The sequence below is a fragment of the Pseudorasbora parva genome, chromosome 8 (assembly GCF_024679245.1).
Source record: "Pseudorasbora parva isolate DD20220531a chromosome 8, ASM2467924v1, whole genome shotgun sequence".
In the NCBI taxonomy this organism is placed as follows: domain Eukaryota; kingdom Metazoa; phylum Chordata; class Actinopteri; order Cypriniformes; family Gobionidae; genus Pseudorasbora; species Pseudorasbora parva.
In genome coordinates this window covers 18,861,934-18,876,469 of record NC_090179.1, presented here as the reverse complement: position 1 = coordinate 18,876,469, position 14,536 = coordinate 18,861,934, and the positions used below count along the sequence as shown (strand labels likewise).

The 14,536-nt window shown below is 44.8% G+C and overlaps 1 protein-coding gene across 1 annotated transcript; it reads left to right on the top strand.

The window, feature by feature from the left end:
• LOC137084223 (chymotrypsin-like protease CTRL-1) lies at positions 1-1,925 on the top strand. The gene is made up of 5 exons (XM_067450274.1): positions 1-662; positions 800-817; positions 1,038-1,218; positions 1,369-1,499; positions 1,589-1,925. The coding sequence occupies exons 1-5, from the start codon at positions 477-479 to the stop codon at positions 1,748-1,750; spliced, it is 678 nt and encodes a 225-aa protein (XP_067306375.1). The 5' UTR covers positions 1-476; the 3' UTR covers positions 1,751-1,925.
• Positions 1,926-14,536: the final 12,611 nt, after the last annotated feature.

Genomic DNA, 14,536 nt, shown 5'->3' with positions numbered 1-14,536 from the left:
CAGCGTTAGAAGTCTTCTGATGGTAAGTGCACAATGTATAGTATAGTTTGAATAAATAAAAAGTATATAAAGCCTATTATAATGGAAGGATTTCGTTATCAAAGAGAAATGTTACAGTATCAACAATGTTAGTTGTCAAGGAGACAGGTTTTTTGTTTACGTTTTCTGACGCTACGATTTAGTGGTCCTACAAATTTGCCTGTTAAAAAAATTAAGAGTTTAAATTGATATCTTTTTAAAATGTGCACGAATCAAAGTTGGAAACAATGCTTACACCACTTATAAGATTTTTTACATGCCATCTTTAAACAAATTACTTAGTTCCTTGGCAGGGATCTGTGAAATTCACAATATCGGGGTCCGGCCCACGGCCTAATTATAAACTCATCTAAATCATGATCTTCACCATCACCTGCTTTGCCCTGGTGGCCTCTGCTCTGGGTAAGTGTCTCCTTTAGAAGGTTGCAAGAAAAGTGATGGGTGAATATTTATTCACAAAAATGCAAAACCTACATAAAGAGCTTCATTTTTGTGTCATGAACTTCAGTTCTTTAACAACAGGTTGTGGAGTGCCTGCGATTAGGCCACAGACGATTGGCAGCAAGATTGTGAACGGACAGAATGCCATCTCTGGTTCTTGGCCCTGGCAGGTCTCTCTCCAGGTAACTGTGTATTGACTGGCTTTTATCATGCATTTGCCTGATTTGTTCAATAAGTAATGTAATGTTTTCAATGCTTTTTCTTAAACAATGTTGTTCTTGGAGAACATGATCGTGGCTCCAATGTTGAACCCATCCAGGTCAAACTGGTTTCCAAGGTAATGATGTTTAATGAACTTTAAAAAATAGACCAGTTGAGTTGGCTAAACTCAATATAATTTTTTTTGTTGAAATGCTCAATTTAGGTAAAAAATGTAAACACATAGACAATTCAGCATGGGAAAGCAAACATCTTAACTATAATCTAAACAATATTGTGTATAAAAAAATGCATACATCTCAATTGACCATCTTTTTCTGTCCTTTTTACATGTGCAGGTCATCACCCATCCACTCTTTAGCAGCAGGACTGGCAACAATGACATTGCGTTGCTGAAACTTTCATCTCCAGTTGTCTTCACTCCCCGTATCTCTCCTGTGTGTCTGGCTCCTTCAACCATCAACATCCTGCCTGGAACCCGCTGCTTCACCACTGGATGGGGCGCAACTTCCACCACAAGTAAGTTAGAGAAAGACCTGTTAGACAAAGACCAAATGCAAAAACTACTCTTGTATTTATTTATTTATTTATTTGTTTGTTTGTTTGTTTGTTTGTTTGTTTTTAACTGACTCTGAACATCCTGTCTCATGTTTCCTTCTTCTTTTTTAGTGAGTCCTCTAATCCTGCAGCAGACAGGTCTGCCCATCATTAGTACTTCTCTGTGCAGACTGGTCTGGGGTCAGAACTCAATCACTGATAACATGATCTGTGCTGGAGCCTCTGGATCCTCATCTTACATGGTATGTGAAGACAGATCAAGAAAAACGCATTACCATATCAATGTTGCTACTGTTTCAATCTCAAATGTGTGTCTGTGTGTTTCCCACAGGGTGATTCTGGTGGTCCTCTGGTGTGTGAGAGGTCAGGGGTCTGGACTCTGGTGGGGTCTGTGTCCTGGGGCATCAGCAATTGTGACACCAGTTTCCCCGTAGTCTACGCCCGTATCTCCCCACAGCGCTCCTGGATCGACCAGACTATTGCTTCCAACTAGAGCAACAGTCTATTACTGAATATTTCTTCTTTTTGGTTTAAATTTGGGTCTTGAGTCAGTCTGCATTTTCGATTACCTGTCTGCGACTACATACTGTTTTCCTGTATCAGCAGTACAACAAATGAAAATGTATCAATAAATTTAAAATTAAAATAAAATTAAGAGAATGTTGTAGACTGTAATTAATGAGCTGAAATTAAAATGTTATTTAAAATAAAATGTCATGCTATTCCAATGAATACTTCATTATTTAAAGGGTCATGTACAGACTTTCTGTATGTGTGTGTGCACAATACGTCAGAATATGGCCATCTTTTTGCATTACAGAAATGCACGAATGGAATACCAACAACATTTCACATTAACCAGCATTAGAAATAGACAAAGTTTGCATTACATAAAACATTCCCAGATAGCAGACAAACATTGAACCAGCATATAATCAATGTTAATGCATCAATCATTGAAAATATCATTGAATCAATGTTGAGATTTAACATTGATTTTTCATCAGGTTTGCACCCTGAAATAATGTTATTTCAATGATGAAAAATAGATCAAGATGGGCTTAAAATCTATATTTTTTTCAACTTAAATCACTTGTTTAAAACTGAATCAACATAGAAACACTTTCTTTCTATCAATCTTGCTTTATGTACAGCAGGATTCTATGCCAGTTAATTGCCTCTATTTTATTCCTTTCAATCAAAGACCTTGTATGGCGGCAATCGATATGATTTTGTATCAAAAAGTCACTCAAACAACATCCTTCAGTTAACATAAAAAAATGTATTTATTTATGCCACCATAGTTACAACAGGAAATCTCACATTGCCTTAAAACAATTACATCTGAATTTATAAGAAAAATTGGAAAAACATGAAAACCTGCATTTGCAAAATGGAAGTAAATACAAATGTAAACTCGCCAATAAATACAGAAATAGGACAGTACTTCTGAAAGAAAGAAGGTAGAAAAAAGAAAGAAATACTCTGAACTCAGGGGTTTCCACCATGATCATTCCCCCCAAATCTTTCAGGGTGTAACAGAGCCAGTTTTGCACCGTCCCACCAAAGATAAACTCTGATGCCTCCTTTTTATCAGCATTCACTTGTAAGGGATCAAACAAGTTAGTAAATGTTTGGAAATATGATAAATTATACATTACAAATGTTCTACAAAATTAAGTAAAAATTTTAATTTTATCAAAATCTTTACATTCCAGTTCAAACTTTTTCCATTTAAAGCACCTGCAGACACGGATGGAAAAGCAAAGTGAATATATTCGGTGTTTCCTCTAACGGTATTATTGTATTTAATAGCAAATAAATAAAGGATGAAAGTGAAAAGTTAATTTCTGATCAGGTAGCTAAATTTATAAAAGAGAAGCTGGATAGGCTACATGGTGGTTTGGAAGATATTATCCTTTACATTATGAACTGGAGGCACAAGAGTTTGCTAAATTTCTACCATTTAATATAGCTGCCTACAGAACTTAAATATCTCACTCTTTATGTTTTCTTTCTTGCTGCATTAAAGATTAAATTGTAATAATGTAAGTGTGGTTGGCCATCGATAGAGTATTGTACAGAGGAAGCAAAGCTACTCTGATTGTCCCATTTCCCTAGCCTGACGTGGTCATACTCAATAGAGGGAATGCATCGTTGTCACTTTCCTGCCGGAACACGCCCCCTCAGCCGGGGCTGAGTGGCAGAAGAGTTGCTGTGTGACCGCAGTTAATAGAGGAAAACGCGAGTTGAGCAAACGATTATCATTTTAAATAAAGTTTGGGCTCGATATAGTGGTCCTTACAACTTACCACAGATTCAGTGATCCATGGATAATGACATGCAGCCAGGAATCATGTTTTCCTGAAATTTTTATGAGCCTGATTTCGACATGATTATCTATAACTGATCAGTCATCACATTTTTTGAGTGAATCCCGCATGTATATGCGGATGGGTCAGTGTATTGGAGCGTGTATGTGGTTGCTTGTCACGAATGGAAAACAAAAGTTGTATTCAAATTCTGAATATATTATAGACTGTTAATAAAAAATAAACAATAATTATATTGCCCAGGCAGCTCGCAAAGATTGCTCCCATTATAATCACTAAAAGCGGTCACTTATTCAATAAACACAATCTCACAAAGTTCCGCAGTGAAGCTGGTGTACAATGAATCTCTTTCTCATTGTCTGCATTTATAGAGACGCGCGTGTTAACTGAACTAAACACCTGGAAAAACACTCGCTAGTGAGCGATGTGGTGAGCTGATTCCAAGTTCAACACCTGTGATTGGCCAACTGCGTTGTAGAAATCTACAAACATGTCTGTGATTGGCTACATTACTCACGAGGTGAAAACACGTTGGAAATGAAATAATTTGACATGTGCAATTACAGATACACACTGGATCATTTGCTAGCTCTTTTTCACTAATAATATGCTATTATTGTGAATTATTACGGAGGATTACATATCCTAGACAAGCAGTTAGGTGTGTTTTAGCTGCACTCACGCTGTAAACCAAAGCTGCCTGTCAGTCTTTTTGCCACTCAGTGGGGCGTAATCACAGTCGTGCCAGCTGACGATGATATCACATGGATTCCCTCTATTTTAGTCAGAATATTAGTCTGATACTGCTCCATTGGGCTGTGATTATGGGGCGTGTTTCAACTAAACCAGGAAAGACCTCAATTGGATAGACCTACAACCAATCAGAGCAATGAAGCCACGCATTACCTTATGATGGATTACAGAACTCAACTGCACTGTGTTGCCAAGTCCGCGTTTTTTCCCGTGCGTTGTCCGCGGGTTGAAGCGACTATTATGTGATATATAGACCTAGAATGCAAATTTTACCTTGCCAAAATAACACATATTTTACCCCCCAAACGACATTTCCCCCTAGGAACCCCCTAACAATCTTTGCCGGTGTAGTAAAAAAAAGAAAGAATTTAAGGATACACAGAGGACTTACCAACATGATCATAATTTTAGAAAGAAATAGTGAAGGTGAATGCATATACAAACAAGCTCTCCATTAAGGAATTGAACAAATATAATCCAAGTGCCTTTGATGACGTGGATGATTACGTTACTGTTTATCATCTGTCCATCATCGTCTAAAGCCCGCCCTGATGATTTCATTGGTCTAAACATTTTCTGTTCGGGCATAATTACTGCTCTATGGATCAAGTGCAGAACGAACTGCCTGAGCTCAAATGTTGTGGGCTGAGTTCGGCTTGCATCCAGGCTACCATTTCCCCTAACCCCTGCCAATCAACAAAAGCTGTGTCTCATTTTGTTAAATTTCGAAAGCTGTGTCCTCCGGAGGACACATCCTGTGTAGGATGCAGCATAAAAAGTGTCCTCAATCAGAATTAAACGAGATGTCCTATGTAGTATTTGGAAGTATCACGTTGCTATAATATTTTATATAATATTTTAAAAAGTTAATGGCGACACAAAGAATTGTAGGTTATCTCCAGCTGCGAAGGATACACCTCATGCACACTCCGAAGTCCTGTTAAAGAAGGGCGCATTCGAAGGTCTCATTTGGAGTGTCCTACTCACTTTTTTGATATGAGACAGCCTTATGACGTATGCCACCTTCGGAGGATGCAGAGGATGCAGACTTCTGAAATGAGACACAGCTATTATCTGACTACACAACCAGAGTCTGCACTCTCAGGGCCGCATTTCTAGGACCTTATTTTTTTTTTGTGACAGCGCCACCTACCATATTGTAAAACGTCTCGGTTACGTATGTAACCCTTGTTCCCTGAAGGAGGGAACGAAGACGAACGTCGGACTTAGACGAATTGGGATCTACCATATTATAAAACGTCTCGGTTACGTATATAACCCTAGTTCCCTGAAGGAGGGAACGAAGACGAACGTCGGACTTAGACGAATTGGGATCACTTTTGGGAGCCCCTATCAGCTTCGAGATTTAGAAAACGGGTCAATGAACATTGGCGTGCGTGCTTTGCATATCGCACCCCGCCCCGCTGCGTGGGTATAAAGCAGAAGCAATCACCACACACTGTTGTTTTCACTGAGGAGCCGAACCGCGGCTCAAACTGCAGTGATGGTACAGCAACTGTGGCAACGGGACGTACGTCTCATTTCCCTCCTTCAAGATGAGGGTTACATACATAACTGAGACATTCCCTTTCAGTTGGTCACGTTCAGCGCACGTCGGACTTAGACTGACGAATTGGGATCCCTATGGAAAACGCCACAGTTACTACCACTTCCAGCGCCCTGCCGGAGTCCCTCGGACCCCGTCTCAGAGGGCGGAGAATTGACTGCAGGGAGAGTCACACTGCCGTCCCACAAGACCCAAACAGTGGACTATTGAATAACGCTGGGAAAGCGTGCCCCTGGAGGCCGCTGCGCAAGCCACACTACCCCGAAAGGGGATACCATGTGGAAATACTCGTATGGGCTGACCGTAGGCAGTGCTACACACGGGAGTCCCAGGGGTGGCCCTGGCCCAGCTTGCCGTAGAAAGACACGGGCTCGCCGTAGGGAGCCGCACCGTGGAGAATACACATATGGGACCGCCGTAGGGGTCACTACATATGGAACCCAGCCTAACACAAGTTCCACACTGCATACGAGGCGTAGACCTGGCATCAGACGCTCTGCCACGTCTGACTGCCGTGGGTTGCGGAGGACTCGACAGGGTTCACTATACTGGGGAACTTGACTGGAGCATATAAGCGCACTTATCCATTCCATGAGGAAGGGAGTGTCGCAGCAAGCCGACACTAGAACGGGCACTTCAGTGCTACCGACTATGAGAAGTGAGTACACGGGAAGATACCGGTTCTACACGTAGGCTATAAAATATAGCGAACGTGTTGGGTGTCGCCCAGCCCGCAGCTCTACAAATGTCTGTCAGTGAGGCGCCACGAGCCAGCACCCAGGACGAGGCTACACCCTAAGCGGAGTGGGCTCTAATCCCGAGCGGGCAGGGCACATCTTGGGATTCATACGCCAAGACAATGGCATCCACAATACAGTGGGCCATCCTTTGCTTGGAGACAGGCTTTCCCTTCTGCTGACGAAGAGCTGCTCTGATGTCCTAAAGCTTTGCATTCTGTCCACATACGTCCGAAGTGCTCGGACAGGAGAGAAAAAAGCCAGGGCTGGGTCTGCCTCCTCCGAAAGCAGCGCTTGCAGGTTCACCACCTGGTCCTGGAAGGGGGTGGTGGGAACCTTGGGCAAGTATCCGGGTCTCAGGATTCCGTGAGAGTAGTCCGGCCCGAATTCCAGACACGATTCGTCGACCGAAAATGCCTGCAGGTCCCCTACCCTCTTGATAGATGCCAATGCAGTCAGGAGTTCTGTCTTTAGAGACATAATTTTTAACTCCACTGACTGCAAAGGCTCAAAGGGAGGTATCTGAAGTGCACTAAGTACCAGAGACAGGTCCCAAGAAGGTATAGAGAGGGGGCGAGGCGGATTTAATCTCCTCGCACCCCTCAGGAACCTGACGATCAGGTCGTCAGGAGGTCCTTCCTCAGAGGAATGGGCCAAGGGGGTGCTGTCGCAAGGAGCACTAGTTCCGAGAACTATGTCCTGTTGGGCCAGTTTGGCGCCACAAACAGGACCTGGTCCCTGTCCCCCCTGACCTTGCACAGTGTCTGTGCAGGAAGGCTCACTGGGGAAAACGCATATTTGCGTCCGTGCCGAGGGTCCCCTCGGTCAGGGAATAAAACAACTGGCAATGGGCCGTGTCTGGGACGGCAAACGGGTCTACCTGTGCGGCCCCGAAGCGATCCCAAATCAGCTGGACAACCTGGGGATGGAGTCTCCACTCTCCCGGAAGCACTGGCTGCCGTGAGGTCTCGTCGGCCGCACGCTTGAGCCGGCACGGCATGTGAGTGGCACGAAGTGACCTCAGATAGTTCAGACTCCATAACAGGAGGTGGCAGGCGAGTTGTGACATGCGACGGGATCGTAGACCACCCTGTTTGTTGATGTACGCTACAACCGTAGTTCTGTCCGTAGAACAGTACCTGTTCTAGGGGCACCCATGCCCATAGAAACGCAGGGCCCGACCACGGGCTGAAGGTTTGGTGGCATCTCGGTGTAACTAAGACACGTAGGGATCCACTGTGCCACGCCTACTTTAGGACTCGGCCGTGTAGTCAGCGTTGAAGCGGTCTCATATGGAGCATCCTGAGTGGCGTGACCGCCGTTCCGGATGCCATATGCCCCAGGAGCCTCTGAAATTGTTTCAGTGGGACCGCCGTCCTGCATTTGAACAAATTCAAGCAGTTCAACACCAACTGGACGCGCTCCTCGGTGAGGCGCGCTGTCAGGGCAACCGAATTCAGCTCCATAACGGGAAAAGGAAACCTCTGCATCGGGCAGGGTTTGCTCTTCTCCCAGTTGACCTGAAGCCCCAACTGTCCCAAAACGGTCTGTGTTTCGCGCAAGAATCGAGACATGAAAGTACGCGTCCTTCAGGTCGATCGCTGCAGACCAATCTTGGGGACGGATGCATCTGAGGATGCATTCCTGCGTTAACATTCTGAACGGTAGCCTGAGAAGGGACTGGTTCAAGAACCGCAGATCCAAGATCGGGCCGTAACCCGTAGCTTTTCTTGGGTACAATGAACTAGGGGCTGAAAAAGCAGGTCTGCACATCGGCTGGAGAGACCGGCTCGGTCGCGTCCTTCGCCAGCAGGACTGCGATCCCTGCCTGAAGTCACCAAACAATCCAGCCGAAGAAATAGGGGAGTCCAGGAACCGGGTCTTATCGGTCTCCCTCATATCGGCCGGGTTGAGCCAGAGATGCCGCTCCTGGACCACCAAAGTGGACTTTGCCTGGCCAATAGCACGGGCAGCGGTTTTCGTTGCCCAAAAAATGAGGTGTGTTCCGGCGCAAGCAATACCTGGTGCTATTTTGCTGTTCCATTAAACAATTGCGCCAGAAAAAACCTGGTCTAAAGTCAGTGGCGCGTTGTGCGTTGTTCATTATGCTATTTTAAGGGCGCATACTTGACTGTTATGTATAGCGTGCACAATGCGCATACACTTTGCTCATGTAATCTACACAGATGCAACAGTTATTTTTGCAAATCATAAATTGTTACACTAAAAAAATATGAACACATGAGATGACGGAAATCATTGTGGTGTGCCACGAAGATGTGAAAAAATAGGCATAAATCTAGCTTACAAATTATTCAGGCTAATAGTAATTAAGGATCAGACCTGTTTGCTCAATAGTGGCAAGACATATATGTATATAAGGACATCTGACAAATTGGTTTGTCTGTCAAGAACCAGGAAAAAAAAAAAAAAAGACTGAAAAACTGTTTAACTGACGCCTGTTTAACCGACGCTATTTTGGGTGGGTTTCTCCCATCCCCATACAACACAACTTCTCTGTCTTTCACTGCTCTACAAGAACATCAGTCTCCTTGGCTGTGAACCGCTCCTGGCGTGCGTCTGGTAAATACGCCATAATAATAGCAATCCATAATGGAACTTGCACACCTGCTTTTAAAGGGAATGTTGGATGACGCTCTTATTGGTTTATTCACGTTACGCCCAAACCACACCTATGAATAATGAAGCTACTTCAGACCAACCCATTTTAGATTTGCGCCGGGCGCAAGAGCCATTTATCCCGCCGGGAAAATGGCAACAGCCCCGAGACCCGCCCACAAAGTTACTTGCACTTCGCGCTTTGACACTTGCGTTTCAGATCGTTAAAATAGGGCCCAATGTCACAATATCTGAGTATGAGTAAAGACACTGCACTGCACAAATGCACTTTCTTTCTTTGCTTTAACCAATACAATCTTCAAGTGTTAAATCAAACTGAAGTTGACAGGGTTAGTTTGCTTAAGATGTATTCTGGTGTGTTTTAAATAATTACTAGAGTTATTAATATAACCAATATTATATATTAATTCTATAATAAAGAAAATAATAAAGATAAATTGAAAAATTTTAAATGTTAATGCAATTCAAATATATGATTTATTTTATTATAATGAAATGGCCAAATTGTTCCCACCAATATTACACATTTTTGCACTTTTCTGCTGCACTTCATTATCCAGTGCTCTGTATGTTGGGAATAGGATGACAAAAAGGTTTAAACATGTGATTTTTTGTCTGGTTTGCCTTAGTGGTCTAACAGCGCTTATCAATATTAAAATGATTAAGATGGCCAATCTAATTGTAGCTCGGTTCTTGGATGTAAGGAAGAAGGCGGGGTCGGCGTTACTGGGACTCGTAGCTTTTATTGTTCTTTCAAACTCAAATAACACACGTGCTCGAGGGCACATCAACTCATTAAACTTTCACACTTCGTTCTCAATACTCTGTACGGCAATCTCTCTCCAGGCAGGCTGCACTCCGAGTCCCAGTCCAAACTCTCTCTCTCTCGTCTCTCTCTGCCGTGGCTTTTAAGCTGTCTCTCCACGCCAACTACTGCAATCAGAGACAGGTGTTATTCATTTGCACTTGACCCACTTATGCCCCGCTCGGCTCCGCCTCCTCTCTCCCTCTGCCGATCCCGCAAAACCACGCCTCCCCTGCCACACTAATCAAAGTAGGGGGGTTTCTGTTCCCTTTCGAAGGAACTAGCACTGCGTCTATGAGGCTATTTTGGGGATGATCCCTTAGTAACAACGCGTCCGAAGTATAAAAGCTGTGTCTCATTTCATTTAATGTCAAAGGCTGCGTCTTCTGGAAGAAACATCCTGTGAAGGATACAGTATACGGAGTGTCCTCAATCAGAATTAAACGAGATGTCTATTGTAGGACACACAGGCAGGAAGTATCACATTGCTATGCCAACATGTTTAGCCTTGTAGTGCTCTAACGCCAGTTATTTTAATTAAAATTATTTAGAACTTGAAAATGTATATGAAATGTTTCTTCCCTTTACAGCAATGTACTGTTCTTAAAGTTTAAAGGTGCCCTGCCCTAGAATGAAAAATGTAAGTAATATAGCCATAGTGAAATAATAAGAGTTCAGTACATGGACATCACCAAATGCGAGTCTCAGACACCAGTCCCTCCTACTTCATATGTAAATCTCATGCATGAAAAACACCACGAAAAAATAAGTGATTCTCAAGCATGAAGCAATCGCTGGGATCATTAATATGTACGCCCCCCAAATTTGCATGTCAGTAAATGTGCAATGTCAGGCGGAACTGCGCAGCCAAATCATCAGGTAAACAAGCGTTACGCGAGGATAGGGAAAATGGTAGATCATGGACACAAATGTCATGTTCCAGGCTGTGCAGGGGATATGAGGACTTTTCATACTGCTCCCACAGATTCAAAAATGTCAACAGTCATGGTTGATGTTTATTTAAATCTGATACCGCAACAATTTAATTCAAAATTGTTTGTTTGCTCTGCCCATTTAACTGTGGTCAGTTTTTCTTACCTGGGACAACATCAAGCAAGCTTTGCTCAGCATCTAAAACTGAATAAAATCTGCCAGAACTGCATTTGTGAGAAAATCTGCACAAACTGCATTTGTGAGATTATCTGCGCACACTGCATTTGCACATCGCTTTCTGTTTGTTTGCAAGTCGTGTTTTCCTTTGCAAAGCAGATCGTGTTTGTTTGCAAAATGCTGGATTTCTTTATTTAATTATAGCACAAAATCATTCTATAAGGAAACAACACAACCATATCCATAAAAAGCTTAGGTCAGAGTGAGGAAAACATCTCAGGTTATTTATATAACGTCTCGGTTACGTATGTAATCCTCGTTCCCTGAGGAGGGAATGGAGACGTAACGTCAGTGACTGACGAATGGGGGGTTTCGCCTAGAAGCCAATCATCTTCGAGATCTTAGAAAACGCCCAATGGCAGTGCCAATGCCATGGGCATGCGAGATTTGCATGCGTAACTCTGCCTACCCACCTGGGTATATAAGGAAGTAGCTGGCATGAATCGCATTATGTTACCTGCTGAGGAGCCAAGACTGAACTCTCGGCCATTCCAGCGGTACAGCGGAAGTGGCAGCGGGGCGTTACGTCTCCGTTCCCTCCTCAGGGAACGAGGGTTACATACGTAACCGAGACGTTCCCTTTCGTTCAGTCACTCCGACGTAACGTCAGTGACTGACGAATGGGGGTCCCAATGAAATAACGCCACTCGGCTGTCTTCCAGTGCCCTGCGCAAGCGTGAGAGCCCTGATGCAAGTTAGGACGGTCAAAGGCCTCTACTTAACGCAGGAATACCAACGTACACTGGGAGGCATATTCCATATTCCAGAAGGAGATATGTGCCAAGATGCCTACCCGTAGGGAGGGCTTAAGAATACACGTATGACCCGAGGGGCTGCATACGGAAGATCACTGGGGTACCAGCCGCAGGTGGATTTTTAACCCCAGGTTGCCAAGGGAATACACCCGCAAGTTGCTAAGGGAATACACCCGCTCAGGGAGCCTTACGGTGGAATACACATGTGGGGGTCACCATGCACACGGGGCACCTGGCCGGACACGAGTCTCTGGGCAGACACCTGAGCCAATCCATTACCGGCCACTTGTAGAGGCGAGTACATAGTCGGATACAGGTTCCACTCGGAGGTTATAAAACCTAGCGAATGTGTTTGGTGTCGCCCAGCCTGCAGCTCTGCAGATGTCTGTCAGCGGAGCGCCATGTGCTAAAGCCCAAGAGGAGGCCACACTCCGAGTGTAGTGGGCCCTGACCCCAAGGGGACATGGACGTCCCTGCTGCTGGTAAGCCAAAACAATGGTGTCCACTACCAGTGAGACAGCCTTTGCTTTGAGAGAGCCTACCCTTTCAGCTTCCCACCATAACAGACAAAGAGCTGGCCTGAGGTCCTGAAACACTGCGTCCTGTCTACGTAAGCGCGAAGGGCGCGTACTGGACAGAGCAATGCCAAGGCTGGGTCTGCCTCCTCCAAGGGCAGCGCTTGCAGGTTCACCACCTGGTCTCTGAACGGAGTGGTGGGAACCTTGGGCACATATACAGGCCGGGGTCTCAGGATCACGTGAGAGTCAGCCGGCCCGAATTCCAGGCACGCTTCGTCAACCGAAAATGCCTGCAGGTCCCTTACCCTCTTGATGGAGGCCAATGCGGTCAGGAACACTGTCTTCATAGACAAGAACTTAACATCTACTGACCGCAAAGGCTCAAATGGGGCCCTCTGCAGAGCACTTAGAACTACTGAGAGGTCCCAAGAGGGTACGAGAGGAGCACGAGGAGGATGTAGTCTCCTCGCACCCCTCAGGAACCTGATGACTAGGTCGTGCTTACTTACACTTTTACCGTCCAAGAGGTCATGATAAGCGGCGATAGCGGCCACATAACCTTCAGGGTGGATGGAGACAGCCTTCGATCCAACCCTTCTTGGAGGAAGAGAGCACAGACCCGATCGGGCATTTCCAGGGGTCTTCTTGGCGAGAAGAGCACCAATTGACGAAGAGGTTCCACTTCAATGCATAGGCCCGTCTCGTGGACTAGGCCCGAGCGGAAGTGATGGTAGCCACCACCGGAGGTGGTAGGGTACTCAACCTGCCGCGTTCCGTCCAGGAGCCACACGTGGAGGTTCCAAAGATCGGGACGCGGGTGCCACAGGGTGCCCCGTCTCTGATAGAGGAGATCCTGTCTCAGAGGAATCCGCCAGGGAGGGGCTGTCGCAAGGAGAACTAGTTCTAGGAACCAGGTCCGGCCGTGCCAGTACGGAGCGACCAACGTGACCTGCTCCTTGTCCTCCCTGACCTTGCACAAAACACGTGCAAGAAGGCTCACTTGGGGAAACGCATACTTGCGTAGGCCCTGCGGCCAGCTGTGCACCAGTGCATCCATGCCGAGCGTGCCCTCGGTCAGGGAATAGTACAGGCTGCAATGGGACGAGTCGTGGGAGGCAACAGATCTACCTGTGCGTCCCCAAACTGATCCAAGATCAGCTGGACCGACTGGGGATGGAGTCTCCACTCCCCAGGGATTGGCTGAAACCGTGAGAGCTCGTCGGCTGCACGGTTCAGGATCCCCGGGATATGAAAAAATATGGGAAGAGCTGCAGAACAGCAGTGGAAATCCTCACAGCATGTGGATCTCACTAATTATTTTTTAATGGCCCTCACTTCCTGGATTGGTAGGTTTCTTGAAAAACATTTTTTTTCATCAAAAAACAAGTTAATTTCATATAAATAAATAGACATACAGTCCCTGACAAAAGTCTTGTCGCTTATCTATTTTCTGGAAATACCTGATATTAACCTGACTTTTAATTAATTCATTGGTGTTAAAAATAGCTCATATGAAAAGCTAAAACCCTCCCAAATGATGTTTAATGCACTGAAATAAATACTTTTCACAGAAAAAATATCTATCATTTAATCAAGACAGAAAGGTCAAATTTTGGCAAGACAAAAGTTTTGTCGCCTATACAGAAATTGAACAAATTTACTGCAAATACAAAACTATGTCAGCAAATTAAGTTGTGGTGCTGTGAGATCCAAATGTAATATCTTATATGACTTCCATGAGCTTGAAGGACTGCATCCATGCGGTTTGGCAAGGATTCATACAATTTATTGATGAAGTCATCAGGAATAGCTAAGAAAGCAGTCTTGCATGCCTCCCAGAGTTCATCAGTATTCTTTAGTTTCGTCTTCCATGCATCCTCTTTCATCCTACCCCACATATGCTAAATGATGTTCATGTCTGGTGACTGGGCTGGCCAATCCTTTAGCATTTTGATTTTCTTCGCCTTGAGGAACTTTGATGTGGAGATGGAAGTATGCGAT

Bases quoted from the DNA above. Each gene is read 5' to 3' on its own strand.
- LOC137084223 (XM_067450274.1), top strand. From the start codon at position 477: ATGGGTGAATATTTATTCACAAAAATGCAAAACCTACATAAAGAGCTT. The intron at 1,219-1,368 runs GTAAGTTAGAGA...CTTCTTTTTTAG, and splicing joins GGGCGCAACTTCCACCACAA to TGAGTCCTCTAATCCTGCAG. The intron at 1,500-1,588 runs GTATGTGAAGAC...TGTTTCCCACAG, and splicing joins CTGGATCCTCATCTTACATG to GGTGATTCTGGTGGTCCTCT.